We start from the raw sequence: 27,134 nt of genomic DNA on the forward strand, positions 1-27,134 counted from the left end.
AAGCACACTAGGCAGCCAATGTTGGAGCCAAGCTGCCCTTGGCAGGTAGCTCTGCACTTACGCCTAAGGGTGGGAAACAAAAATGTGTTCCCTGGATCCTTTGTCCCTAGAGAGCCCTCTCTGTAAACCTTGCCTCTCATGGCATGCCCCAAGAAAACAAATAATCTTATTGTGTGCCCCAGGAGATCCTGAGATCCTGATGAATACCCTGGTATTATTTGAAAGCCTTCTGTCTAGAAATAGGGCAGAGTCACAACGCAAGCTTGCAAAGGTTAAAACTCCAGTCTTCAAGCCCCACTTGTTACAAAACTGCACAAAATCAGCTGTTCTCGTTTTCTCAACCAATGGCTTCAGTGATGTGTTTGTATATGTGTTCCCATATGTGCACCATTCTCTCTTGAATTTCTCCATAACCAGGGCTCCTTCCCCTTGACAGCAATTGTCAATGTTTTTCCATCAATGATGACTCCATATATTCTACCTTTCTCAAACTGGCTTCTTCACAACCTCTAGTGTGGAGATAAATCTGAAAGATTTACTCTGAAAGTTTTACTCTGAAAGATTTTTTTGGGTAAATAGAATTATTTGATATATCTAAAAGTGTTTCAAATGAAGAAAAGCATTGTGTGCTCCCAAAACACAGCATCTGTGTTCCAGAGGAAACGATAAGCACTCCTAAAGAACTACACTTATGTTTTCAGAATGTTGTCTAAAATCATCCAGGTAAGAAGTCCCACACTCGAACCATGCTTCCACATTCTCCTTTAAACAATGTCATTAAAGATATGTGCTGCCCTAAAGCTAGCTTCCTCATCCACCCCAGTTTAGAGATATCCAAGTAAAAACCACAAAAATAAGCCAAATCGAAGACCCAAGCACTTAGCATACCTCCAAATACTGCAGTGGTTTGAGCCTCCAGTTGGGCATTCTCTCACACCAGTAAAACTGTTCCATGGACCAGCGAGGAAGAGGGCCATCCATTGTCATTTGCATACTTTCCAGACGCCAAGATGATCTGTTGCTTTACTGACAGCCAATTGCACAGGGCTGATGTTCACAGAAAGGACGGACCTCTGTGGCCATAACAGGCCCCAGTTCAACACACAGGCCGGCATTGCCATGAGACAGGCCTCAAAATCCACACCATGTCCTCTAGGGCCTCCACTACAAGCAGTGGCACCTTTCACCTGGCATGGTGGGGGAAATGGTGAAACCCTGGCCAAGATGACGTCCCACTGAAAGACACAAGGACACCAAGGAGCTAAACAACAGATTCACATGAGGCGTCAGGAGGGGAATTTGGGAAGGAAACAAAAAGCCCAAGGACAAGAGCCTTCCAGGGCACGTGGAGACCCACAAACAGAGGAGAGACACATGTGGAACCATCGAGGTTTTATTAAATTCAAGCCCAAGGGCCGAAACCAGATGGCTAAATAGGTCCCCAAGACTCCACCCCACAATGGTCCCCTCCATTGGTCCTCAGCATAATCCTATTGAGCAAGATTTTTATGTCATCATCTCTCTTTGAGACCATATGAGTTCTCATCATTGACCTAACCAAGGCAGTCCCCACGCACCTGTGCTTCCCAACCCCATGCACAACATGCTTACCAAAGAGGGTGTCTTGAATGCGAGATGGCTGGGGTGGCACCTTAGTGTGGGCATATTCCAGAAGCTGGGCCAATTGATTATGTGGGCCAGGTGGGATCGTCATTTGGGCAGGGGATCTGTGGACAGAGTGTAACACAGATTTGACAATGGCCTTCCCCATTGCTCCTGACCTTCTGGGCAATGGGCATGAGCCCTGAAGTTGTAGCACCATGACTCCACCTATGACATAAGCAAGACTTGAGGGATGGCAGGAAGGCTCCAGAGCAGCATGCAAGGTCCTCAGTGCATATGTGTCCACCTGACACAAAGGAAACCTAGGCCCCCACAGGGAGATGAGAATGGGAAAAGAGCCACCAAGAGGCAGGCTTGCAACACAGGTCACCAAGTGAGTGAGACAACACTTGGAGAAAATGTGGCAGGCAGAATCATGGACCATCGCTGGTAGGGCCCTGCCCTTGGCTTCAGGAAGAGTGGGCAGAGATGGAAGCCAGGGATGGGCCCAGGGCTGTTGAAGACATGGGTATCCAAGCTCATTGATCAGTGGAAACGAATACCTCCTTGGCAGAAAGTGTATATGGAGACCTGAGGAGCTACACAACGGCCACTTGGCAGGTAAATCCCTGCTCTGAATGCAGCTGCTCAGAGACCTACGGAAAGATTCCTGGGGTGCTCATGGGACTGGTGTGCATCCCACCAGCATCCACATCCATTCCCAAAGAGTGCTGCTATGAGTCCTCTGTAGGAACACCTCGTCCTTTCCTATTTTTGCACATTGGGCTAGAAAAGGGAGAGTCCAGCACAGTTATAAAACCATGTCAACATCATTGGTAACAGAAAAACAAGCATGCCCTGGGTTGAAGCACCATCCCAAGGGGCGATGGCAGGCAAACCCATTCCAGGTATGGGAAGATGCCTGGACCCATAAGGCAATGCATCCAACATAAGAGGGCTGATTGGGAAGACCTGGGAGCCAAGAGGGAATACCTACATTCGGGGTCCCTGAGAGCAGCAAGCACTCTTCAGGGAAGGTCTCCCCACTATCCCAGAGTGCTCTAAAGTCATCCAGCTGAAAGTCCTGTTCCTGCCACCCTCCCCCTGTGCCCATTCTAGAAAATGTGGGCGGAAGCCCTTTCCTTCAGGAGTTTGCCATAGGCTCCAAAGCCCATGGCAGGACCTCATGTCCCTCCCAAAACCTTAGCAATTCTGACACCAAGATGAAAAACATGCTAAACCAGTGAAGGGAGACCATAGGCCCTTGAGAAAGAGGAGCTTTCCAGGGAACTTGGAATCATTGCAGGAGACACAGATTACATATGGTGTCAGGAAAGCAGATGGCACAGGCGTGATATTCAGGGACATGCCAGGCCTCTGTGTCAATGATGGGGCCCAGGTACCACATACTGGCTGGTGTTGCCCTGAGGCAAGCCTCCCCATCAGGGAATTGCCACATCCCTTGGGAATTCCATGTACTCATACTGTAATCCACACACTTCACATGATGGGGGCAATGGCAAGACCCTGGCCACAAAGAAATCATCCCACTGAAAGACACAAGGACACCTAGGGAGCTTATCCAAGGATCCAAGTGAGGCATTCCGGGACACAATATGGATGGGCACACAAAGCCCCAGAGTGGGAGCCCGTCTTAGTCACATGAAGGCCCATAGACCAGGGAGAGCCACACTGGGGAGCCTCAAGGGATCAGTCGACTGGAGCCTCATGTGACAGCACTTTTCCAGGGCTACAGGGGTGGGATCCTGAGGCAGAATCCTCAGGATGGTGGCTTCCAGTGAGCCTCAGCATAATCCCATTGTGCATGATATTTAGGTCATCATCTCTCTTCGAGACCATATGAGTTCTCATCATTGACAAAACCAAGCAGTCCCCTCCCACCTGCATCCTTCTCCTGCCAGCTCAACATGCATACCAGAGATGGTTTCAAAGAGCAGGGTGACTAGTTGGGCATATGGCTTAGGGCATATTCCCCAAGCTGGGTCGAATTAGCCCTCCATGTGCCCAGCAGGATCTTGGTCTGGGCAAGGGCTCTATGCAGAGAGAGGCAGCTCAACCATGAGAATGACTTTCCCAATGGACTTCACCTTGTGGACATGGGCACAAGCCCCGAATGCATGAGGACATGACACCATAATTGACACCAGCAAAAATCCAGCAGTGGCAGGAAGGAAGGCTCCAGTGTGGCACTAAGGCCCTCAGCCTGTGTGGTTCCACTGGACACCAGGGAAGGCAGGGCCCCCACAGGGAGCTGAGCGTGGAGGCTGCACTGGAAGTCAGCAGGCCAGCCACACGGGTCCACCCACCGTGTGATTGGGACACCCCTTGGTGAGCCAGTGGCATGCAGATTCCCAGGCCATGTCTGACAGGGCCTGGCCCTGGGCTTTGCCCGAAATGGGCAAGCATGGTGGCCTAGAATGGGCCATGGATGCTGCACTCAGAGGATGCACACAAAGATTCCTGGGGTTATCAGGGCCCTGGTGTACCTCCCACCAGTGTCCACCTCCATCCCAAAACATCACTGCTTCAAGTCTTCCGTGGGACAACTCGTTCCTTCCGATCTATGCACTTAGGATTAGTGCAGGGAGAGGGGTTAGCAAGATTCCCAAGTGACTTAAACCTCATTGGGAAGAACATGCACAAGACAAGAATGTCGGTGTGCCCTGCCTCAGGGCACCACCGAATGGCAATTGTCAGGCAAAGCTCCATCCAGTTGAGGAAGACCCAGGAGCCCCATAAGGACATGTGTCCACCAGGAATGGGCCCATAATGAAGATCTGGGAGCCAGGAGTCCCACGTTGCCAACTGGGGTCCCGGCCAAGCTCCCAGCAGTCCTCAGGGACTGTCACTACCCACTATGCCAAAGCTGTCCAGGATCCAGCCATGTAGCCCCTGGCCCGGCTTCTTCCTCCAATGCCCATTTCGGGAAATTTGGGTGGGAACTCTTTCCCGTGGGAGGTCACGGGGGGCCCCAATGCCCACTACAGCACCTTGCATGCCTCCAAAGGCCTTGGCAATTCTGATATCAACCTGAGCTCCCTCCCACACTGCAGAAAGCGGACCATGGCCAGACAAGAAAGAGGATCCCTCTGGGGCCGTGGAAACACTTGCAGGAGTCACAGGAGACCTATTATTTCCCAACAGCCCACTGCACAGGGCAGACTTTCAGGGCATGCCAGCCCTCTGAGGGGGTGATGGGGCCCCAGTCCCACAGGCTGCTTTGCATTGCCCTGAGGCCAGCCTCCCCATAGGGCCCATGTGCCCTTGGGCCCCTGTCTGCTTGCATAGGCATCCACTCACCTCACATGGTGGGGTCAATGGGGAAACCCTGATCACAGAGATGATGTCCCACTGAAATACACAAGGACACTGAGGGAGCTTAGCCAGGCCTCTGAATGTGGGCTCCTGGGATGCACTAAGGATGGCCACACAAAGTGCAAGAGTGGGAGCAGTTTTAGGCACATGGAGGTTGATAGACCAGTGAGAGCCACACTGGGAAGCCACAAGGGATCAGAAGCCTCGAGCCCCAGGTGCCAGCACTATGCCAGGGCCACAAGGGTCCACAGGTCCCACCTCAGGACGTTGCTCTCCATTTGGCCTCAGCATAATCCTATTTAGCATAATTTTTAGGTCATCATCTCTGAGTCCATATGAGTTCTCATCATTGACCCAACCCAGGCAGTCCCCACACACCTGTGCTTTCGCCCCACAGGCTCAACATGCTTACCAGAGATATTGGGTGAAGCGCAGGATGGCCATTTAGACTCCTGGCTTGGGGCCTATTTCTCAAGTGGGGCCAAACTGTACACTATGCAACAGGTGGGATCTCAGTCTGGGCATCGCCTCTGTGCAGAGAGAGGCAGCTCAGGCATGACAACACTCTTCCTCATCGGACCTCACCTTGTGGCCATGGGACTGAGCCCTGAATGTGTGGGGCCATTCCCGCATTCAGGATGCCAGCAAAAATCCAGGGATGGCTGGAAGGATGTGTCCAGCCCAGTGCCAGGTACAATGTACACCAGGGAAAGCAGGGCCCGTATAAGGAGCTGAGCATAGAGGCTGCAACAGCAGGCAGCAAGCCAGCAGTACAGGTCCCCCCACTGTGTGATTGGCACACCACTTGTTGATCTGGTGGCATGCAGAATCCCAGCCATGGCTGGCAAGGCATAGCCTTGGGCTTTGCCAGGAATGGGCAGGCATGGTGGCCTGGAACAGGACATGGATGCTGCACTGGTGGACCTCTGCAAAGATTCCTGGGGTGCTCAGGGGATAGGCATGCATCCCACCAGCATCCACATCCATCCCCAAACAGCGCTGTCCCATGTCTCCCATGGAGACAACTCGTCCCTTTCTGTCTTTGTGCTTAGGTTTAGCACAGGAGGGTGCACAAGACAAGAACCTTGTCCTGTCCTGGGACACCAGCCAAAAGGCCATTGGCAGGCAAATCCCCAATCAGTCTGGGGAACACTACATGGCCCCATGAGGCCACGTGTCCACTAAGAGTGGGCCCATCAAGAGGACTTGTGAGTCAGCAGCCAAGCAGGACACTAGGGGTCACAGCCAAGCTGCGGGCATGCCTCAGGGACCATCTATCTGCTATTACAAAGCTGTCTAGTATCCAACTAAGTAGTCCCGGGTCTGCCCTCTTCCTCCAATGCCCATTGTGGGAAATTTGAATGGAAACTCTAACCTGCGGGAGGCTGAGGGGGGTTCCAATGCTGAGTGCAGCACCACACTTCCTCCAAGGGCCTCAGTGTTTCTGAAAACGCCCTGAGTGCCCTCCCACACTGGAGAATTTAGCCCATGAGCCAGCAAGAAAGAGGATCCCACTGGGCACCATGGAATCACTTGTAGAGCACAAGTGACCTATCATTTCCTGACAGCCCACTGCATAGGGCAGACGATCAGGGACACGCCAGCCTTTTGGGGCGATGACAGAGCCCCAGTCCACAGATGGCTGGCGTTGCCCTGTGGCCAGGCTCCCCAATTGGCCCAAGTGCACTTGCCCTCTCGCTACTCACACAAGCATCCACTCTCCTCCCATGGTTGGGGCAATGGTGAGACCCTGGCCACATGACAACGTCCCACTGAAAGACCCTAGGACACTGAGGGAACTTAGTTGGGCTTCCAGGGAGGTGTCCCAGGATGCACTAGAAATGAGCACACAAGCACCATGGTGGGAGACTGACTGGGCAAGTAGAGGCCCATATATCAGGGAGAGCTGCCCTGGGGAGCCTCGAGGGATCTGTTGCCTCCAGCCCCAAGTTCCAGGGCTTCGACAGGGCCACAGGGTCGCCAGAATACTGCCTCAGGTCGGTGCACTACATTGGACCTCAGCATAATCCTACTGAGTGTAATTCTTAGATCATCATCTCTCTTTGAGACCATATGAGTTCTAATCATTGGCCCAACCAAGGCAGTTCCCACATGACTCTGTCTTCACTCCTTCAAATCCACATGCTTACCAGAGAGGGTTTTTGAAGTGTGGATTGGTCATTTGGACCCCTAGTTCCAGGCCTATTCCAGATGCTGGAAAAACTTCCCTCCATGTGCCAGGTGGGATTTCAGTCCGGGTACAGGATCTGTGCAGAGAGTGGCAGCTCAAGAATGACAACCCGCTTCCCCATCAGACCTCACCTTGTGGCAATCAGTCAAGCTCAGAATCCGTGGGGCTGGGACTGCATCCATGATGCCAGACAAAACTGTGGAATGGCGGTAGGGAAGGGTGCAGAGTGGGGCCAAGGCCCTCAGCCTCTGTGGTTCCACTGGACACTAGGGAAATCAGGGCCACACAGGAGTCTGAGCATAGAGTCTGCAACATCAGGCACAAGGCCAGCCACACAGGTCTACTCCTAAGCATGATTGGGACATCACTTGGTGGGCTGTTGGCAGGCATAATACCAGGCATTGGATTGCAGAGACTGGCCATGGGCTTTGCCAGGAATGGGCAGGCATAGTGTCCTGGAAAGGGCCATGGCCACTACCCCAGGGACCCAAGAAATAGATTCCTTGGGTGCTCAGGGGCCTGGCATGCATTCCACAACCCTCCACCACCTTCCCCAAACAGCGCTGCTCCATGTATCCCATTGGGACACCTAATCTCTTCAGGTATTTGAGCTTAGGGTTAGTGCAGGGAAAGGGGGTACCACGGTTCCCAAGCAATGTCAACATAATTGGGAATTAAATGCACAAGACAACAACCTGACATTGACATGTCTCGAGGCACCCATTGAAGTGCGGCTGTCATGCAAAGCCCCAACAGAGTGGGGGAAGTCCTAAGGGCCTCACAAGGATAGAAATTCAGAAGATGGGGCCAAGGTGAAGACCCTGGGGCCAAGAGCCCCATGCCACTCGGGGTTTGGACCAAGCTGCAGGCATTTTTCTAATACCATCCACCCATTATGCCAAAGCTGTCTAGTGTCCAGCCAAGTAGCCCCAGCCAGGGCCCCTTCCTCCAACGCCCACTGCATGATATTTGGGTGGACTGCTTCAATGCAGGAGATCACACTGGCCATCAGCAATGAACACCACAGCACCTCGCAGTGCCTTCTAATGCCTCAGTGATTCTGCCATCCACCAGAGTGCCATCCCACACTGGAAAACGTGGCCCATAGGCTGTCAAGTAAGAGGATCCTGCAGGGGACCGTGGCATCCCTTGCAGGTGTCACGAGTGACCTGTTTTTTCCAGACAGCCTACTGCACAGGGCAGACATTCAGGGACACACTCTCTGGGAAGATGACAGAGCCCCAGTCCCACAAGATGGCTGGCATTGCCCTGAGGGCAGCCTCATGAATTGGCAGAAGGGCACTGGGTCTCTGGGTACTCACACAGGCATCCACTCTCCTCCCATGGTGGGCTCAATGGCGAGACCCTAATCACCAAGATGACTTCCCACTGAAAGACACCAGGACACCGAAGGGGCTTAGTTGGGTTCCCAGGGATGAGTCCCGGGAAGCACTAATAATGGGCACACAACACCCCAGGGTGGGAGCACGTCTTAGTAATACGGAGGCCCAGACCGGGGAGAGCCCCACTGGGGATCCTCAAGGAATCAGTCACCTCGAGCCCCAGGCTCTAGTGCTACGCCAGGGCCACAGGGGTCCCCAGGATCCCGCCTAAGTGGGGTGCCCTCCAGTAGGCCTCAGCATAATCCTATTGAGCATAATTGTTAGGTCATCATCTGTCTTTGAGACCATATGAGTTCTCATCATTGACCCAACCAAGGCAGTCCCCACCTGCCTCTGACCTTTACCCACCAGCTCAACATGCTTACCAGAGAGGGTTTGTGATGCACTGGGTGGACATGAGGGCCCCTGGCTTGAGGCCTGTTCCCAAAGATGGGCCAAACTCCCCTCGTGTGCCAGGTGAGAGCTCAGTCAGGGTGCAGGATCTGCGCAGAGAGAGGCAGCTCAGCAATGACGAACGCCTTCCCCATCAGACCTCACCTTGTGGCAGAGGGAGGGATCTCTGAACGTGCAGGGCTGGGACTGCATTCATCACACCAGGAAAAATCCTGGCCTGGTGGGAAGGAATGTGGCAGCATGTCCCAAGGTCCTCAGCCTCTGTGGCTCCGCTGGACACATGGGAATTCAGGGCCCCACAGTGGACTGAGCATGGAGGCTGCAAAAGCAGGCACCAGGCCCCATGCACAGGTCCTACTGCAATGTGAATGGGACACACCTTGGCGGGCCGGTGACAGGCAGAATCCCGGGCCTTGGCCCAAAGGGACCGGCTCTGCATTTTGACAGGAAGGGGTGGGCATGCGGTCATGGAAGGGCCCACGAACACTACCACGTGGATGCAATGCCAAGATCCCTTGGAAGATCAAAGCCCTGACAGGCATCCCACTAGCATCCACCACCATTTCTAAGCAGCGCTGCTCCATGGATCCCTTGGGGGCACCTCATACCTTACAATCTTTGAGATTACGATGAGGGAAGGGTGAGGGGCCAGCACAGTTCCCCAGCGACATCAAACTCCCTGGGACTTGGGGCACAAGTCAAGAACCCCAGCGTGACCTGGCTCATAGCACCGACATAAAGGGCCCATTGTCAGGCAAAGCCCCATCCAGTTACAGGATGACCCATGGGCCCCATAAGAACATGCGACCACCAGACAGTGCCAATGGTGAAGAACCCGGAGGTAGGAGCCTGCATGCCACTCGGGGTCTGGACCATGCTGCCAACATTTTTCAGATACCGTCTACCCATTATGCCAAAGCTGTCTAGTGTCCAGCAAGGTGGCCCCGGGCCAGGCCTCTTCCTCCAAAGACTATTGCTTTGGAGGGCTCAGAAATCTGGGCTCACTGCATCTACACAGGAGGTCACATTGGCCATCTGCAATGCCCACCACAGCACGTCACGTGCGTACTAAGGCATCAGTGATTCTGACATCAATTGGAGCACCCTCCCACACTGGGAAACGTGGCCCATGGGCCGTCAAGTAAGAGGATCCCGCAAGGAACTGTGGCCTCCCTTGCAGGTGTTGTGGGTGACCTGTTTTTTGCAGACAGCTTAATGCACAGGTCAGACATTCAGGGACACGCCAGCCCTCTGGGGCGAGGATGAAGTCCTGGTCCCACAAGATGGCTGGCGTTGCCCTGAGGCTCCCTCGCAAATTGTCCAAAGGGCACTGGGTCTCCGGGTACTCACACAGACATCCACTCTCCTCCCATTGTGAGCTCAATGGTGAGACCCTGGTCACCAAGGCGATGTCCCACTGAAAGACACCAGGACACCAAGGGAGCTTAGTTTGCTTTCCACGGATGCGTCCCGGGAAGTAGTAGTGATGGGAAAAACGCCCCAGGGCAGGAGCACATTTTAGGCCTGTGGAGGCCCAGAGACAGGGGAAAGCCCCACTGGGAGCCTCAAGGGATCTGTCCCCTCGAGCCCCAGGGGCCAGTGCTACACCAGGGCCTCAGGGGTCAACAGGATCCCGCCTCAGTGCGGTGCCCTCCACTGGGCCTCAGCATAATCCTATTGAGCATAAGTATTAGGTCATCAACTATCTTCAAGACCATATGAGTCCTCATCATTGCCCCAACCAAGGCAGTCCCTACCAGCCTCTGCCTTCTACCCGCCAGCTCAACATGCTTACCAGAGAGGGTTTGTGATATGCAGGGTGGCCATAGGGGCCCTTGGCTTGGGGCCTGTTTCTGAAGATTGGCCACACTCCCCTCCATGCACCAGGTGAGATCTCGGTCGTGGGGTGGGATCTGCACAGAGAAAGGCAGCTCAGCAATGACAAGTGCCTTCCTATCAGACCTCTTTTGTGGCAACGAGAGGGATCCTAGAATGCCCAGGATTGGGATGGCATTCATGATGCCAGCAAAAATCCTGGCCTGGAGGGAAGGAAGGTTGTAGCGTGTCCCCAAGGCTGTCAGCCTCTGTGGTTCCACGGGACACCGGGAATTCAGGGCCTCACAGGAGTCTGAGCATAGAGATTGCAACACCAGGCAACAGGCCCCATGCACAGGTCCTCCCACAAAGTGATTGGGAAACAGCTTGGTGGGCTGGTATCAGGAACAATCCCGGGCCTTGGCTGGCAGGGACTGGCCCTGCATTTTGCCAGCAATGGGCAGGCATGGGGCCCAGAAGGGCCCACGAATGCTACCACGCAGATGCAATGCCAAGATCCCTTGGGGGATCAGGGCCCTGAAGGGCCTCCCACCAGCATCAAACAACATCACCAACCATTGCTGCTCCAAGGCTCCAGTGGGGACACCTCATCCCTTCCCGCCTTTGAGATTACAGTGAGGGAAAGGTGAGGGGCCAGCACGCTTCCCCAGTGACTTCAAACTCACTGGTACTTGGGGTCACACGTTAAGAACCCCAGTGTGCCCTTGCTCATGGCACCAACCAAAGGACCACTGTCAGGCAATTCCCATCCAGATACAGGATGACTGACGAGCCCCATATGGACACATGGCCACCGGGGGGGTCAATGGTGAAGAACCCGGTGCCAGGAGCGCACATGCCACTCAGGTTCCAGGCCACGATGCACATATTTTTCAGATACCATCTACCCATTATGCCAAAGCAGTCTAGTGTCCAGCCTGATAGCCCCGGGCCTGGCCCCTTCCTCCAAAGCCCATTGTGTGAAATTTGGGTGCACCACTTCCATGCAGGAGGTTGCTTTGGCAGACTGCAATGCCCACGGCAGAACCACGCGTGGCTACTAAGTTATCAGTGATTCTGAAATCAACCAGAGCACCCTGGGAAATGAGGCCCATGGGCCTTCAAGTAAGAGGATCCCACAGGGACCGTGGCATCCTTTGCAGGTATCGCAGGTGACCTGTTTTCTCCAGACAGCTTAGTGCACAGGGCAGAAATTCAGGGACACGCCAACCCTCTGGGTCAAGGACAAAGCCCCAGTCCCACAAGTTGGCTGGTATAGCCCTCAGGGTGGCCTCGTCAATCGGCCCAAGGGCACTGGGTCTCCAGGTACTCACACAGGCATCCACTCTAATCCCATGGTGGCCTTAATGGCAAGACCCTGCTCACCAAGATGACGTTCCACTGAAAGACACCAGGACACCGAGGGAGCTTAGTTGGGTTCCCAGGGATGAGTCCCGGGAAGCACTGGTAATTGGCACACAATGCCCCAGGACGGTAGCACGTCTTAGGTGTATGGAAGCCCAGAGACCAAGGAAAGCCCCACTGGGGAGCCTCGAGGGATCGGTAGTCTCAAGCCCCAATTGCCAGTGCTACGTCATGGCCACAGGGGTCCCCAGGATCCCGCCTAAGTGGGGTGCCCTCCAGCGGGCCTTAGTGTAATCCTATTGAGCATAATTTTTAGGTCATTATCTGTCTTCAAGGCCATATGAGTTCTCATCATTGACCCAACCAAGGCAGTCCCCAAATGCCTCTGCCTCCTAACCACAGCTCATCATGCTTACTAGAGAGGGTTTGTGATGGGCAGGGTGGCCATAAAGGCCCATGGCTCGGGGCCATTTCCAAAAGACAGGTTAAACTTCCCTCCGTGCACCAGGTGGGATCTCAGTCAGGGCGCAGGATCTGCGTAGAGAAGCAGCTCAGCAATGACAAATGCCTTCCCCATCAGACCTCACCTTGAGGCAATGGGAGGGATCTCAGAATGCACAGGGCTGGGACTGCATTCATGATGCAATCGTGCAATCCTGGCCTGGCAGGAAAGAAGGCTGCAGCATATCCACAAGGCCTTAGGAATCTGAGCATGGAGGCTGCCACAGCAGGCACCAGGACACAATCACAGGTCTTCCCGCAGCATGATTGGCACAGATATTTGCGGGTCAGTAGCAGGCAGAATCCCGGGCCTTGGCTGGCAGGGACCAGCCCTGCATTTTTCCAGGAATGGGCAGACATGGGGCCCCGGAAGATCCCACAAACGCTACCACACAGACGCAACACCAAGACCCCTTGGGGGAACAGAGCCCTGATAGGCATCCCACCAGCATCCAACACTGTCTCCATCAGCACTGCTGCATGGCTCCCATGGGAACACCTCATCCCTTCACGTCTTTGAGATTATGGTGAGGGAAAGGTGAGGGGCCAGCACGGTTCCCCAGCGTCTTCAAACTCACTTGGACGTGGGGTCACAAGTGAAAAACCGCAGCGTGCCCTGGCTTGTAGCACCGACCAAAGGGCCATAGTCAGACAAAACACCATCGATCTGTGGGATGACCCACAGAACCCATAAGGACACACGACCACCAGATGGTGCCAATGGTAAAGAACCCAGGGGCAGGAGCCCGCATGCCACTTGGGGTCTTGACCATGCTGAGAGCATCTTTCAGATTCCGTCTACCCGTTATGCCAAAGCTGTCTAGTGCTACTCAAGTAACCCTGGGTTCGGCTCCTGCCTCTAAAGCCCATTGCATGAAATTTCGGCACACCGCTTCCACGCAGGAGGTCACAGTGGCTGTCTGCAATGCCCACCGCAGCACGTCGCGTGCCTACTAAGGCATCAGTGATTCTGACATCAACCGGACCACCCTCCCACACTGGGAAACATGGCCCATGGTCCGTCAAGTAAGAGGATCCCGCAGGGAACCATGACATCCCTTACAGGTGTCACGGGTGATATATTTTTCCAGACAGCCTAGTGCACAGTGGAGACGTTCAGGGACATGCCAGCCCTCTGGTGCCAGGAGGAAGCCCCAGTCCCACAAGATGGCTGGCTTTTCCCTGAGTGTTCCCTCGCCAATCGGCCCAAGGGCACTGGATCCTGGGTACTCACACAGGCACCCATTCTCCTCCCACAGTGGGTTCCATGGCGAGACCCTGGTCACCAAGACGACATCCCACTGAAAGAAACCAGGACACCGAAGGAGCTTATTTGTTTTCCCAGGGATGAGTCTCGGGAAGCACTAGTAATGGGCACACAATGCCCCAGGGTAGGAGCACATCTTAGGCGCTCGGAGGCCCAGACCAGGGAGAGCACCACTGGGGAACCTCGAGGGATCAGTCGCCACGAGCCCCAGGATCCAGCGCTATGCCAGGGTCACAGGGGTCCCCAGGATCCTGCCTCAGTGTGGTGCCCTCCACTGGGACTCAGCATAATCCTAATGAGCATAATTTTTAGGTCATCATCTGTCTTTGAGACCATGTGAGTTCTCATCATTGACTCAACCAAGGTAATCCCCTCCCACCTCTGCCTTCTACCCTCTAGCTCAACATGCTTACCAGAGAGGTTTTGTGATGTGCAGGGTGGACATGGGGGCCCCTGGCTTGAGGTTTGTTCCCAATGATGGGCCAAACTCCCCTCCGTGCACCAGGTGGGATCTCAGTCGGGGCGCAGGATCTGCGAGGAGAGAGGCAGCTCAGCAATGACAAACACCTTCCCCATGAGACCTCACCTTGTGGCAATGGGAGGGATCTCAGAATGCGTGGGGCTGGGACTGAATTCATGACACAATCCTGCAATCCTGGCCTGGAGGAAAGGAAGCCTGCAGTGTGTCCACAAGGCCCTCAGCCTCTGTGGCTCAACTAGAAACAAGGGAATTCAGGGCCCCAGAGGAGTCTGAGCATGGAAGCTGCAACAGCAGTCACCAGGCCACACTCACATGTTCTCCTGCAGCATGATTGGGACAGACCTTGGTGGGTCGGTGGCAGGCAGAATCCCGGATTTTGGCTGGCATGGACCAGCCCTGCGTTTTGCCAGGATGGGCAGGCATGGAGACACGGAAGGAACCATGAACCCTACCACACAGATGCAACACCAAGATCCCTTGGGAGAACAGGGCCCTGACGGGCATCCCACCAGCATCCAACATTGTCTCCATCAGCGCTGCTCCATGGCTCCTGTGGGGACACCTCATCCCTTCCCATCTTTGAAATTATGTTGAGGGAAGGGTGAGGCACCAGCATGGTTCCCCAGCACCTTCAAAATCACTGGGTCTCCGGGTCACATCAAGAACCCCACCATGCCCTGCTTTGTGGCACTGACCAAAGGGCCATTGTCAGACAAAACCCCATTCAGTGGTGGGGCAGCCCCTAGGGCCCATAAGGACACACGGCCACCAGATGGTGTCAATGGTGAAGAACCCGGGGGCAGGAACCCGCATGCCACTCGGGGTCTTGACCACGCTAAGAGCATCTTTCAGATACCATCTACCCATTATGCCAAAGCTGTCTACTGTCCTTCCAGGTAATCCCGGGCCCAGCCCTTGCCTCCAAAGCCCATTTCGTGAAATTTGGGTGCACCGCTTTCAAGCAGGTGGTCACATTGGTCGCCTGCAATGCCCACCGCAGCACATTGTGTGCCTACTAATGCATCAGTGATTCTGACATCAACTGGAGTGCCCTCCCACACTGGGAAACGTGTCCCATGGTCCGTCAAGTAAGAGGATCCCATGGGGGACCATGGCCTCCCTCACCGGTGTCGTGGGTGACCTGTTTTTTCACACTGCCAAGTGTACAGGTCAGACTTTCAGGGACACACCAGCCCTCTGGGGTGAGGATGAAGCCCCAGTCCCACAAGATGGCTGGTGTTGCCCTGAAGGCTGCCTCACCTATTGGCCAAAGGTCACTGGGTGTCCGGGTTCTCACACAGGCATTCGCTCAGGTCCCATGGTGGGCTCAATAGAAAGACCACGGTCACCCAGACGACGTCCACTAAAAGACACCAGGACACCAAGGGAGCTTAGTTGAGTTCTCAGGGATGAGTCCCAGGAAGTACTAGCAATGGGCACACAGCACCCCAGTGTGGGAGCACGACTTTTGCGCGTGGAGGCCTAGATACTGGGGAGAACCCACAAGGGAGCCTCAAGGGATCGGTCGCCTTGAGCCCCAGGTGCCATTCTCTGCAAGTGCCACAGGGGTCCCCAGGATCCCGCCTCAGTGCCGTGCCTTCCACTGGGCCTCAGTGTAATCCTATTAAGCATAATTTTTAGGTCATCATCTGTCTTTGAGACCATATGAGTTCTCATCATTGACCCAACCAAGGCAGTCCCCACCCACCTCTGCCTTCTACCTGCCAGCTCAACATGCTTATCAGAGAGGGTTTGTGATGTGCAGAGAGGCCATGGGGGCCCTGGCTCTGGGCCTGTTCCGAAGATGGGCCAAATTCCCCTCTGTGTGCCAGGTGGGATCTCCGTCGGGGTGCGTGATCTGCGCAGAGTGAGGCAGGTAAGCAATGACAAACGTCTTCCCCATCAGACCTCATCTTTTGCCATGGAAGGGACCTCAGAATGCATGGGTCTGGGACTGCATTCATGACATAATCCTGTAATCCTGGCCTGGTGAGAAGGTAGGCTGCAGCATATCCACAAAGCCCTCAGCCTCTGTGGCTCCACTGGAAACAAGGGAATTCAAGCCCCACAGGAGTCTGAGCATGGAGGCTGCCACAGCAGGCACTAGGCCACACGCACAGGTCCTCCCACAGCGTGATTGGGACAGACCTTGGCGGGTTGGCGGCAGACAGAATCCCTGGACTGGGCTGGCAGGAACCAGCCTTGCGTTTTGCCAGGAATGGGTTGTCATGGGTCCACAGAAGGGCCCATGAACGCTACCACGCAGACGCAATGCCAACATCCCTTGGGGGATCAGAGCCCTGATGGGCATCCCACCTGCATCCAACACTGTCTCCATCAACGCTGTTCCATGGCTCCCATGGGGACACCTCATCCCTTCCCGTCTTTGAGTTTATGGTGAGGGAATGGTGAGGGGCCAGCACGGTTTTCAGGCGCCTTCAAACTCACTGGGACTCAGGGTCACAGGTAGAGAACCCCAGCGTGCCCTGGCCTGAGGCACCGACCAAAGGACCATTGTCAGAGAAGGCCCCATACAGCTGCGGGATGACCCCTGGGGCCCATAAGGACACACGACCACCAGACGGTGCCAATGGTAAAGAACCAAGAGGCAGGAACCCGCATGCCACTTGGGGTTGGGCCACGCTGCCAGCATTTTTCAGATAGCATCTACCCGTTATTCCAAAGTTGTGTTTTGTCCATTCAGGTTTATCACCATACCTGGCCCCTGCCTCCAAAACCCATTTTGTGAAATTTGGTTGCACTGCTTCCACGCAAGAGGTCACATTGAGGGTGTGCAATTCCCACCACAGCATCTCGTGTGCCTAGTAAGGCATCAGTGATTCTGACAAAAACTGGAGTGCCCTCCAGACTGGGAAATGGGGCCATGGGCCGTCAAGTAGAGGATCCCGCGGGGGATGGTGGCATCCCTTGCGGGTGTCGCGGGTGACGTGTTGTTTCCAGACAACCTAAGGCACAGGGAAGACGATCAGTGACACGTCAGCCTTCTGGGGTGAGGACGAAGCCCCAGTCCCACAAGATTTCTGGTGTTGCCCTGAGTGCTGCCTCACCAATTGGACCAAGGACACTGGGTCTCTGGGTACTCACACAGGCATCCACTCTCCTCCCATGGTGGCCTCAATGGGGAGACCCTGGTCACTAAGACGACTTCCCACTGAAACACCAGGACACCGAGGGAGCTTAGTTGGGTTCCCAGGTATGAGTCCTGGGAAGCACTAATAATAGGCACACAACGCCCCAGGGCGGGAGCACATCTTAGTAATGTGGAGGCCCAGACCGGGGAGAACCCCACTGGGGAGCCTCAAGGGATCGGTGACTCGAGCTCCAGGTGCCAGCGCTATTCCGGGGCCACAGGAGTTCCCAGGATCCCACCTCAGTGCGGTGACCTCTGCTGGGCCTCAGCATAATCCTATTGAGCATAATTTTTAGGTCATCATCTGTCTTCGAGACCATATGAGTTCTCATCATTGACCCAACCAAGGCAGTCCCCACCCGCCTCTGCCTTCTACCCTCTAGTTCAACATGCTTACCAAGGATGTTTTATGATGTGCTGCATGGCCATGGGGGCCCCTAGCTTTGAGGCATGTTCCTGAAGATGGGCCAAACTCCCCTCCGTGCGCCAGGTGGGATCTCAGTGGGTGCACGGGATCTGCGAGGAGAGAGGCAGCTCAGCAATGACAAATGCCTTCCCCATCAGACCTTGCCTTGTGGCAGTGGCAAGGATCTCAGAATGCACAGCACTGGGAGTGCATTCACGATGCAATCCTGCAATCCTGGCCTGACAGGAAGGAAGGCTGCAGTGTGTCCACAAGGCCCTCAGCCTCTGTGGTTCCACTGGAAACAAGGGAATTCAAGCCTCACAGGAATCTGAGCATGGAGGCTGCCACAGCAGGCACCAGGCCATATGCACAGGTCCTCCCATATCCTTATTGTGACAGACGTTGGCGGGGCAGTAGCAGGCAGAATCCTGGACATTGACTGGCAGGGACTGGCCCTGTGTTTTGCTAGGAAAGGGTGGGCAGGGTCCTCGGATGGACCCATGAATGCTACCATGCAGATGCAATGCCAAAGTCCCTTCGGCGAACAGGGTCCTGACAGGCATCCCACCAGCATCCAACACTGTCTCCACCAGTGCTGCTCCATGGCTCCAGTGGGGACACCATCCCTTCCCATCTTTGAGAATACGATGAGGGAAGGGTGAGGGGCCAGCACGGTTCCCCAGTGCCTTCAAACTCACTCAGATGTGGGGTCACAAGTGAAGAACCGCAGTGTGCCCTGGCTCGTGGCACCAACCAAAGGGCCATAGTCAGCCAAAACCCCATTGATCTGCAGGACGACCCACGGGCCCCATAAGGACACACGACCACCAGATGGAGCCAACGGTGAAGAACCCGGGGGCAGGAGCCTGCATGCCACTCGGGGTCTGGACCACTCTGCAAGCATCTTTCAGATACCGTCTACCCCTTATGCCACAGCTGTCTATTGTCCACTCAGGTAACCCAGGATCTGGTCCCTGCCTCTAAAGCCCATTGCGTGAAATTTCACCACTTACATGCAGGAGGTCACATTGGCTGTCTGCAATGCCCACGGCAGCACGTCGCGTGCCTAGTAAGGCATCAGTGTGGGCAGCACGTCGCATGCCTAGTAAGGCATCAGTGATTCTGACATCTACCAGAGCGCCCTCTCACACTGGGAAACGTGGCCCATGGTCAGTCAAGTAAGAGTATCCCATGGGGGACCGTGGCATCCCTTACTGGTGTTGCAGATGACCTATTTTTTTCCAGACAGCCTAGTGTACAGAGGAGACGTTCAGGGACACACCAGCCCTCTGGTGTGAGGACGAAGCCCCAGTCCCGCAGGATGGCTGGGGTTGCCCTGAGGGCACTCTCACCAATCGGCCCAATGGCTCTGGATATTCGGGTACTCACACAGGCATCCATTCTCCTCCCATGGTGGGCTCAATGGCGAGACCCTGATCACCAAGACGATGTCCCACTAAAAGACACCAGGACACTGAAGGAGCTTAGTTGTTTTCCCAGGGATGAATCCCGGGAAGCACTAGTAATGGGCACACAACGCCCCAGGACGGGAGCACGTCTTAGGCGCTTACAGGCCCAGACTGGGGAGAGCCCCACTGGGGAGCCTCAAGGGATCAGTCACCTTGAGCCCCAGGATCCAGCATTATGCCAGGGCCACAGGGGTCCCCAGGATCCCGCCTCTGTGTGGTGCCCTCCACTGGGCCTCAGTGTAATCCTATTGAGCATAATTTTTAGGTCATCAGCTGTCTTCGAGACCATATGAGTTCTCATCATTGATCCAACCAAGGCAGTCCCCACCCGCCTCTGCCTTCTACACGCCAGCTCAACATGCTTACCAGAGAAGTTTTGTTATGGGCAGAGTGGCCATGGGGGTCCCTGGGTCGTGGCCTGTTCCCAAAGATGGGCCAAACTCCCCACTGTGCTCCAGGTGGGATCTCGGTCACGGCGTGGGATCTGCACAGAGAGAGGCAAGTCAGCAATGACAAAACGCCTTCCCATCAGACCTCACCTTGTGGCAATGGGATAGATCTCAGAATGCATGGTGCTGGGAGTGCATTCACGATGCAATCCTGCAATCCTGGCCTGGGCAGAAGGAAGGCTGCAGCGTTTCCACAAGACCCTCAGCTTCTGTGGCTCCAGTGGAAACAAGGGAATTCAAGCCCCACAGGAATCTGAGCATGGAGGCTGTCACAGCAGGCACCAGGCCACAAGCACAGGTCCTCCCAAATCCTTATTGCAACAGACGCTGGCAGGGCAGTAGCAGGCAGAATCCCGGGCATTGGCTGGCAGGGACTAGCCCTGTGTTTTGTCAGGAATGGGCAGGCAGGGGCCCCGGATGAGCCCATGAATGCTACCGTGCAGATGCAACACAAGATCCCTTGGGGGAACAAGGGCCCTGAAAGTCATCCCACCAGCATCCAACACTGTCTCCACCAGTGCTGCTCCATGGCTCCCATGGGGACACCTCATCCCTTCCTGTATTTGAGATTACGGTGAGGAAAGGGTGAGGAACCTGAATGATTCCCCAGTGCCTTCAAACTCACTGGGACTAGGGGTCACAAGTCAAGAACCCAAGCATGCCCTGGCTCATGGCACCGACCAAGGGCCATTGTCAGACAAAACCCCATCCAGTTGCAGGACGACCCACGGGCCCCATAAGGACATGCAACCACCAGACGGTGCCAATGGTGAAGAACCTGGGGGCAGGAGCCTGCATGCCACTCTGTGTCAGGGTCACACTACCAGCATCTTTCAGATACCTTCTACCCATTAAGCCAAAGCTGTCTAGTGTCCATCCAGGTAATTCCTGGTCTGGCCCCTACCTCCAAAGCCCATTGCATGAAATTTGTGTACACTGCTTCCATGCAGGAAGTCACATTGGCCAACTACAATGCCCACCACAACAAGTTACTTGCCTACTAATGCATCAGTGATTCTGACATCAACTGGAGCACCCTCCTACACTGGGAAACGTGGCCCATGGCCATCAAATAAGAGGGTCTCACGTGGGATCATTCCATCCCTTGCAGGTGTCATGGGTGACCTGTTTTTTCCAGACAGCCTAGTGCACACAGGAGTTGTTCAGGGACATGCCAGCCCTCTGGGGTGAGGATGAAGCCCCTGTCCCACAAGATGGCTGGCATTGCTCTGAGGGCTCCCTCGCCAATCGACCCAAGGGCACTGGATCTCCTGGTACTCACACAGGCGTCCACTATCGTCCGATGGTGGGCTCAAGTGGGATCCTGGTCACCATGGCGACATCCCCCTGAAAGACACCAGGACACCGAGGGAGCTTAGCTGGGTTCCCAGGGATGAGTCCCGGGAAGTATTAGTAATGGGCACACAATGCCCAAGGGCGGGAGCATGTCTTTGGCGTGTGGGGGCCCAGACCTGGGAAAGCCCCACTGGGGAAACTACAGGGATCGGTCGCCTTGAGCCCAGGTGCCAGCGCTACGCCAGGGCCACAGGAATCCCTAGGATCCCGCCTCAGTGCTGTGCCCTCCACTGGGCCTCAGCATAAACCTATTGAGCATAATTTTTAGGTCATCATCTGTCTTCGAGACCATATGAGGTCTCATCATTGATCCATCCAAGGCAGTCCCCTCCCGCCTCTGCCTTCTACCCTCCAGCTGAACATGCTTACCAGAGAGGTTTTGTGATATGCGGCATGGCCATGGGGGCCACTGGCATGAGGCTTGTTCCTGAAGATGGGCCAAACTCCCCTCTGTGACCCAGGTGGGTTCTTGGTCAGAGCACGGGATCTGCACAGACAGAGGCAGCTCAGCAATGACAAAACACCTTCCCCATCAGACATCACCTTGTGACAATGGGAGGGATCTCAGAATGCGTGGGGCTGGGACTGCATCATGACTTAATCCCGCAATCCTGGCCTGTGGGAAGGGAGGCTGCAGCGTGTCCACATGGCCCTCAGCCTCTGTGGATCCACTGGAAACAAGGGAATTCAAGCCCAACAGGTCTCTGAGCATGGAGGCTGCCACAGCAGGCACCAGGACACAAGCACAGGTCTTCCTGCAGCATGACTGGGACAGACCTTGGGGGGTTGGTGGCAGGCAGAATCCCAGGCATTGGTTGGCAGGGACAGGTCCTGCATTTTGCCAGGTTGGCAGGAACAGGTCTGCAATGGGCAGACATTGGGCTCTGGAAGGTCCCACGAACGCTACCACACAGATGCAATGCCAAGATCTCTTGGGGGATGAGGGCCCTGATGGCATCCCACCAGCATCCAACACTGTCTCCATCAGCACTGCTCCATGGCTCCCGTGAGGACACCTCATCCCTTCCCGTCTATGAGATTTCCGTGAGGGAAGGGTGAGGGGCCAGGATGCTTCCCCAGTGCCTTCAAACTCACTCGGACGTGGGGTCACAAGTGAAGAACCAAAGCATGCCCTGGCTCGTGGCACTGACCAAACGACCATAGTCAGACAAAACCCCATCGATCTGTGGATGACCCACCAGCCCCATAAGGACACATGACCACCAGACAGTGACAATGGTGAAGAACCCGGAGGCAGGAGCCCAGATGCCACTCGGGGTCTGGACCACGCTGCAAGCATCTTTCAGATACCATCTACCCGTTATGCCAAAGCTGTCTAGTGTCCACTCAGGTTACCCCAGGACTGGCCCCTGCCTCTAAAGCCCATTGTGTGAAATTTCGGCGCACCGCTTCCATGCAGGAGGTCACATTGGCCATCTGCAATGCCCACCGCAGCATGTTGCGTGCCTAATAAGGCATCAGTGATTCTGACATCAAACGGAGTGCCCTCCCATAATGGAAATGTGGCCCATGATCCATCAAGTAAGAGGATCCCATGGGGGACCGTGGCATCCCTTACAGGTGTCACGGGTGATCTATTTTTGCAGACAGCCTAGTGCACAGGGGAGACGTTCAGGGACACACCAGCCCTCTGGTGTGAGGAGAAGCCCCAGTCCCACAAGATGGCTGGCATTGCCCTGAGGACACTCTCGCCAATCGGCCCAAGGGCACTGGATCTTTGGATACTCACACAGGCATCCATTCTCCTCCCATGGTGGGCTCAATGGTGAGACCCTGGTCATCAAGATGATGTCCCACTGAAAGACACCAGGACACTGAAGGAGCTTAGTTGTTTTCCCAGGGATGAATCCCAGGAAGCACTAGTAATGGGCACACAATGGCCCAGGGTGGGAGCATGTCTTAGGCGTTCGGAGGCCCAGACCAGGGAAAGCCCCAATAGGGAACCTCGAGGGATCAGTTGCCTCGAACACCAGGATCCAGCTCTATGCTAGGGCCACAGAGGTCCTCAGGATCCTGCCTCTGTGTGGTGCCCTCCACTGGGCCTCAGTGTAATCCTATTGAGCATAATTTTTAGGTCATCATCTGTCTTTGAGACCATATGAGTTCTCATCATTGACCCAACCAAGGCAGTCCCCACCCGCCTCTGCCTTCTACCTTCCAGCTCAACATGCTTACCAGTGAGGGTTTGTTATGCACAGGGTGGCCATGGGGGCCCCTGGCTCAGGGCCTGCTCCCAAAGATGGGCCAAATTCCCATCCGTGCTCCAGGTGGGATCTCGGTCGCTGCATGGGATTTGCACAGAGAGAGGCAGCTCAGCAGTGACAAAACGCCTTCCCATCAGACGTCACCTTGTGGCAATGGGAGGGATCTCAGAATTCACAGGGCTGGGACTGAATTAATGACACAATCCTGCAATCCTGGCCTGGTTGGAAGGAAGACTGCAGCTGGTCCACAAGGCCCTCAGCCTCTGTGGCTCCACTGGAAACAAGGGAACTCAAGCCCCCCAGGAATGCTCAGGCATGGAGGCTGCCACAGCAGGACCAGGCCACATGCACAGGTCTTCCTGCAGTGTTACTGGGACAGACATTTGCGGGTCGGTGGCAGGCAGAATCCTGGGCCTTGGCTGGCAGGGACCGGCCCTGTGTTTTGGCAGGAATGGGCAGGCATAGGGCCCCAGAAGGGCCCATGAGTGCTACCACGCAGACGCAATGCCAAGATCCCTTGGGGGAACAGGGCCCTGACGGGCATCCCACCAGTATCCAACACTGTCTCCATCAGCACAGCACCATGGTTCTGGTGGGGACACCTAACTTACCATCTTTGAGATTACAGTGAGGGAATGGTGAGGGGCCAGCACGGTTCCCCAGTGCTTTCAAACTCACTAGGTCTCAGGGTTACAAGTCAAGAACCCAGGCCTGCCCTGGCTCGTGGCACCAACCAAAGGGCCATTGTCAGACAAAACCCCATACAGCTGTGGGACGACCCCGGGGGCCGATAAGGACACGCGAGAACCAGACGGTGCCAATGGTGAAGAACCTGGCGGCAGGCGCCTGTATACAACTCGGAGTCTGGGCCACGTTGCCAGCATTTTTCGGATACCGTCTACCCATTGTGCCAAAGCTGTCTAGTCTCCATCCAGGTAACCCCCGCCAGGCCCCTGCCTCCAAATCCCATTTGTGAAATTTGGGAACACCACTTCCATGCAGGTGGTCACACTGTTCGTCTGCAATGCCCACCGCAGCATGTTGTGTGCCTACTAAGGCATCAGTGATTCTGACATCAACTGGAGTGCCCTCCCACACTGGGAAACGTGTCCCATGGTCCGTCAAGTAAGAGGATCCCGTGGGGGACCATGGCATCCCTTACAAGTGTCACAGGTGACCTGTTTTTTCCAGACAACCAAGTGTACAGGTCAGACTTTCAGGGACACACCTGCCCTCTGGGGCGAGGACGAAGCCCCAGTCCCACAAGATGGCTGGAGTTTCCCTGAGGGCTGCCTCGCCTGTTGGCCAAAGGTCAGCGGGTCTCTGGGGTCTGACACAGGCATCCACTCTCCTCCCTTGGTCAGCTCAATAGCAAGACCACGGTCACCAAGACGACATCCCACTGAAAGACACCAGGACACCAAGGGAGTTTAGGTTCCCAGGGATGAGTCCTGGGAAGTACTAGTAATGGGCATGCAGCTCCCCAGGGTGGGAGCACGTCTTATGCGTGCAGAGGCCCAGAAACTGGGGAGAGCCCCACTGGGGAGGCTTGAGGGATCTGTCGCCTTGAGCCCCAGGTGCCAGTGCTCCACAAGGCCCAAAGGGATCCCCAGGATCCCGCCTCAGTGCCATGCCTTCCACTGGTCCTCAGCATAATCCTATTGAGCATAATTTTTAGGTCATCATCTGTCTTCGAGACCATATGAGTTCTCATCATTGACCCAACCAAGGCAGTCCCCACCTGCCTCTGCCTTCTACACGCCAGCTAAACATGCTTACCAGAGAAGTTTTTTGAGGTATGGCATGGCCATGGGGACCCCTGGCTTGAGGCTTGTTCCTGACAGTGGGCCAAATGTCCCTCCATGCACCAGGTGGGATCTCGGTGGGGGCGCGGTATCTGCATGGAGAGAGGCAGCTCAGCAATGACAAAACTCCTTCCCCTTCTGACCTCACCTTGTGGCAATGGGAGGGATCTCAGAATCCATGGGGCTGGGAGTGCATTCATGACACAATCCTGCATTCCTGGCCTGGTGGGAAGGAAGGCAGCAGCATATCCACAAGGCCCTTAGCCTCTGAGGCTCCACTGGAAACAAGGGAATTCAAGCACCATAGGCATCTGAGCATGGAGGCTGCCACAGCAGGCACCAGGCCACACGCACATGTCTTCCTGCAGCGTGATTGGGACAGACCTTGGCAGTTTGGTGGCAGGCAGAATCCAGGCCTTGGGTGGCAGGGACCAGCCCTGAGTTTTGCCAGGAATGGGCGTGCATGGGGCCCCAGAAGGGCCCACAAACGCTACCACACAGACGCAATAGCAAGATCCCTTGGGGGAACAAGGCCCTGACGGGTATCCCACCAGCATCGAACACTGTCTCCATCACCACTGCACCATGGTGGTGGGGACACCTCATCCCTTCCCGTCTTTGAGATTATGGTGAGGGAATGGTGAGGGGCAAGCACAGTTCCCCAGGGCCTTCAAACTCACTGGGTCCTGGTGTCACAAGTCAAGAACCCTGCGTGCCCTGGCTTGTGGCACCGTTCAAAGGGCCATTGTCAGACAAAGCCCCATACAGCTGCAGGACAACCCCTGGGGCCCATAAGGACACGTGACTACCAGGCAGTGACAATGGTGAAGAACCCGGAGGCAGGAGCCCAGATGCCACTCGGGGTCTGGACCACGCTGCAAGCATCTTTCAGATACCATCTACCCGTTATGCCAAAGCTGTCTAGTGTCTACTCAGGTTACCCCAGGACTGGCCCCTGCCTCTAAAGCCCATTGTGTGAAATTTCGGCGCACCGCTTCCATGCAGGAGGTCACATTGGCCATCTGCAATGCCCACCGCAGCATGTTGCATGCCTAATAAGGCATCAGTGATTCTGACATCAAACGGAGTTCCCACCCACACTCAGAAAGGGGTCCATGGGCAGTCAAGTATGAGGATCTCGCGGGGGTTCATGGCATCTCTTGCAGGTGTCGTGGGTGACCTTTTTTTCCAGATACCCTAGTGCACAGGGGAGATGTTCAAGGACACACCTGCCCTCTGGGGTGAGGAGGAAGCCCCAGTCCCACAAGATGGCTGGCATTGTCCTGAGGGCTCCTTCGACAATCTGCCCAAGGACACTATATCTCTGGGTACTCACACAGGCATCCACTCTTCTACCACGGAGGACCCAATGGCGAGACCCTGGTCACCAAGACGACATCCCACTGAAAGACACTGGGACACCAAGGGAGTTTAGTTGGGTTCCCAGGGATGAGTCCCGGGAAGCACTAGTAATGGGCATACAATGCCCCAGGGTGGGAGCACGTCTTAGACACAAGAAGGCCCAGAGACTGGGAAGAGTCCCAATGGGGAGCCTCGAGGGATCAGTGGCCTCGAGCCCCAGGTGTCAGTGTTACGCCAGGGCCACAGGGGTCCCTAGGATACCGCCTCTGTTTGGCGCCCCCCACTGGGCCTCAGTGTATTCCTATTGAGCATAATTTTTAGGTCATCGTCTGTCTTCGAGACCATATGAGTTCTCATCATTGACCCAACCAAGGCAGTCCCCACACGCCTCTGTGTTCTACCTGCCCGCTCAACATGCTTACCAGAGAGGGGTTGTGATGCGCAGGGTGGCCTTGAGGGCCCGTGGCTTGGGGCCTGTTCCCGAAGATAGGCCAAACTCCCCTCCGTGTGCCAGGTGGGATCTCAGTCGGGGTGCGTGATCTGCGCAGAGTGAGGCA

At 55.3% G+C, this 27,134-nt stretch overlaps 1 protein-coding gene and 15 non-coding genes across 19 annotated transcripts in view; all 16 read right to left on the reverse strand.

Moving 5' to 3' along the window:
• LOC147580353 (uncharacterized) overlaps nt 1–27,134 on the reverse strand; it is a 161,672-nt gene that overhangs the window by 132,743 nt on the left and 1,795 nt on the right. The window contains exons 2-15 of one of the 4 annotated variants that reach the window (XM_086711344.1): nt 27,000–27,117; nt 25,190–25,307; nt 21,555–21,672; nt 21,112–21,176; nt 19,747–19,864; nt 19,301–19,367; nt 17,903–18,021; nt 17,073–17,320; nt 14,287–14,404; nt 10,721–10,838; nt 10,276–10,342; nt 8,898–9,014; nt 1,612–1,727; nt 889–1,235 (exon numbers count right to left, since the gene is read on the reverse strand). In XM_086711344.1, the coding sequence (XP_086567470.1) occupies nt 1,727; nt 8,898–9,014; nt 10,276–10,342; nt 10,721–10,838; nt 14,287–14,404; nt 17,073–17,167 (516 nt within the window). In that variant the 5' untranslated portion in view covers nt 17,168–17,320; nt 17,903–18,021; nt 19,301–19,367; ... (3 more) ...; nt 25,190–25,307; nt 27,000–27,117 and the 3' untranslated portion in view covers nt 889–1,235; nt 1,612–1,726. The remainder of the gene's footprint in view (nt 1–888; nt 1,236–1,611; nt 1,728–8,897; nt 9,015–10,275; nt 10,343–10,720; nt 10,839–14,286; nt 14,405–17,072; nt 17,321–17,902; nt 18,022–19,300; nt 19,368–19,746; nt 19,865–21,111; nt 21,177–21,554; nt 21,673–25,189; nt 25,308–26,999; nt 27,118–27,134) is intronic. The other 3 variants (XR_015252821.1, XM_086711345.1, XR_015252822.1) reach the window with 3 other exon arrangements.
• Nucleotides 1,475–1,554, reverse strand: LOC112856623 (small nucleolar RNA SNORD115). The gene has a single exon (XR_003223178.1). It is a non-coding gene; the product is annotated as a small nucleolar RNA SNORD115 (small nucleolar RNA).
• Nucleotides 3,403–3,483, reverse strand: LOC112856630 (small nucleolar RNA SNORD115). Its single transcript, XR_003223184.1, has one exon. It is a non-coding gene; the product is annotated as a small nucleolar RNA SNORD115 (small nucleolar RNA).
• On the reverse strand, nt 5,218–5,294 carry LOC112856632 (small nucleolar RNA SNORD115). Its single transcript, XR_003223186.1, has one exon. It is a non-coding gene; the product is annotated as a small nucleolar RNA SNORD115 (small nucleolar RNA).
• LOC112856631 (small nucleolar RNA SNORD115) lies at nt 6,952–7,032 on the reverse strand. The gene has a single exon (XR_003223185.1). It is a non-coding gene; the product is annotated as a small nucleolar RNA SNORD115 (small nucleolar RNA).
• Nucleotides 8,761–8,841, reverse strand: LOC112856612 (small nucleolar RNA SNORD115). The gene has a single exon (XR_003223167.2). It is a non-coding gene; the product is annotated as a small nucleolar RNA SNORD115 (small nucleolar RNA).
• LOC112856624 (small nucleolar RNA SNORD115) lies at nt 10,584–10,664 on the reverse strand. Its single transcript, XR_003223179.1, has one exon. It is a non-coding gene; the product is annotated as a small nucleolar RNA SNORD115 (small nucleolar RNA).
• Nucleotides 12,386–12,466, reverse strand: LOC112856618 (small nucleolar RNA SNORD115). Its single transcript, XR_003223173.1, has one exon. It is a non-coding gene; the product is annotated as a small nucleolar RNA SNORD115 (small nucleolar RNA).
• LOC112856627 (small nucleolar RNA SNORD115) lies at nt 14,150–14,230 on the reverse strand. Its single transcript, XR_003223181.1, has one exon. It is a non-coding gene; the product is annotated as a small nucleolar RNA SNORD115 (small nucleolar RNA).
• LOC112856607 (small nucleolar RNA SNORD115) lies at nt 15,960–16,040 on the reverse strand. Its single transcript, XR_003223164.1, has one exon. It is a non-coding gene; the product is annotated as a small nucleolar RNA SNORD115 (small nucleolar RNA).
• Nucleotides 17,766–17,846, reverse strand: LOC112856605 (small nucleolar RNA SNORD115). The gene has a single exon (XR_003223162.1). It is a non-coding gene; the product is annotated as a small nucleolar RNA SNORD115 (small nucleolar RNA).
• LOC112856615 (small nucleolar RNA SNORD115) lies at nt 19,610–19,690 on the reverse strand. The gene has a single exon (XR_003223170.1). It is a non-coding gene; the product is annotated as a small nucleolar RNA SNORD115 (small nucleolar RNA).
• Nucleotides 21,418–21,498, reverse strand: LOC112856619 (small nucleolar RNA SNORD115). The gene has a single exon (XR_003223174.1). It is a non-coding gene; the product is annotated as a small nucleolar RNA SNORD115 (small nucleolar RNA).
• Nucleotides 23,245–23,325, reverse strand: LOC112856606 (small nucleolar RNA SNORD115). The gene has a single exon (XR_003223163.1). It is a non-coding gene; the product is annotated as a small nucleolar RNA SNORD115 (small nucleolar RNA).
• On the reverse strand, nt 25,053–25,133 carry LOC112856617 (small nucleolar RNA SNORD115). Its single transcript, XR_003223172.1, has one exon. It is a non-coding gene; the product is annotated as a small nucleolar RNA SNORD115 (small nucleolar RNA).
• LOC112856611 (small nucleolar RNA SNORD115) lies at nt 26,863–26,943 on the reverse strand. Its single transcript, XR_003223166.1, has one exon. It is a non-coding gene; the product is annotated as a small nucleolar RNA SNORD115 (small nucleolar RNA).

Source organism: Puma concolor, chromosome B3, assembly GCF_028749965.1.
Source record: "Puma concolor isolate L17-30 chromosome B3, mPumCon1.1.hap2, whole genome shotgun sequence".
NCBI lineage: Eukaryota > Metazoa > Chordata > Mammalia > Carnivora > Felidae > Puma > Puma concolor.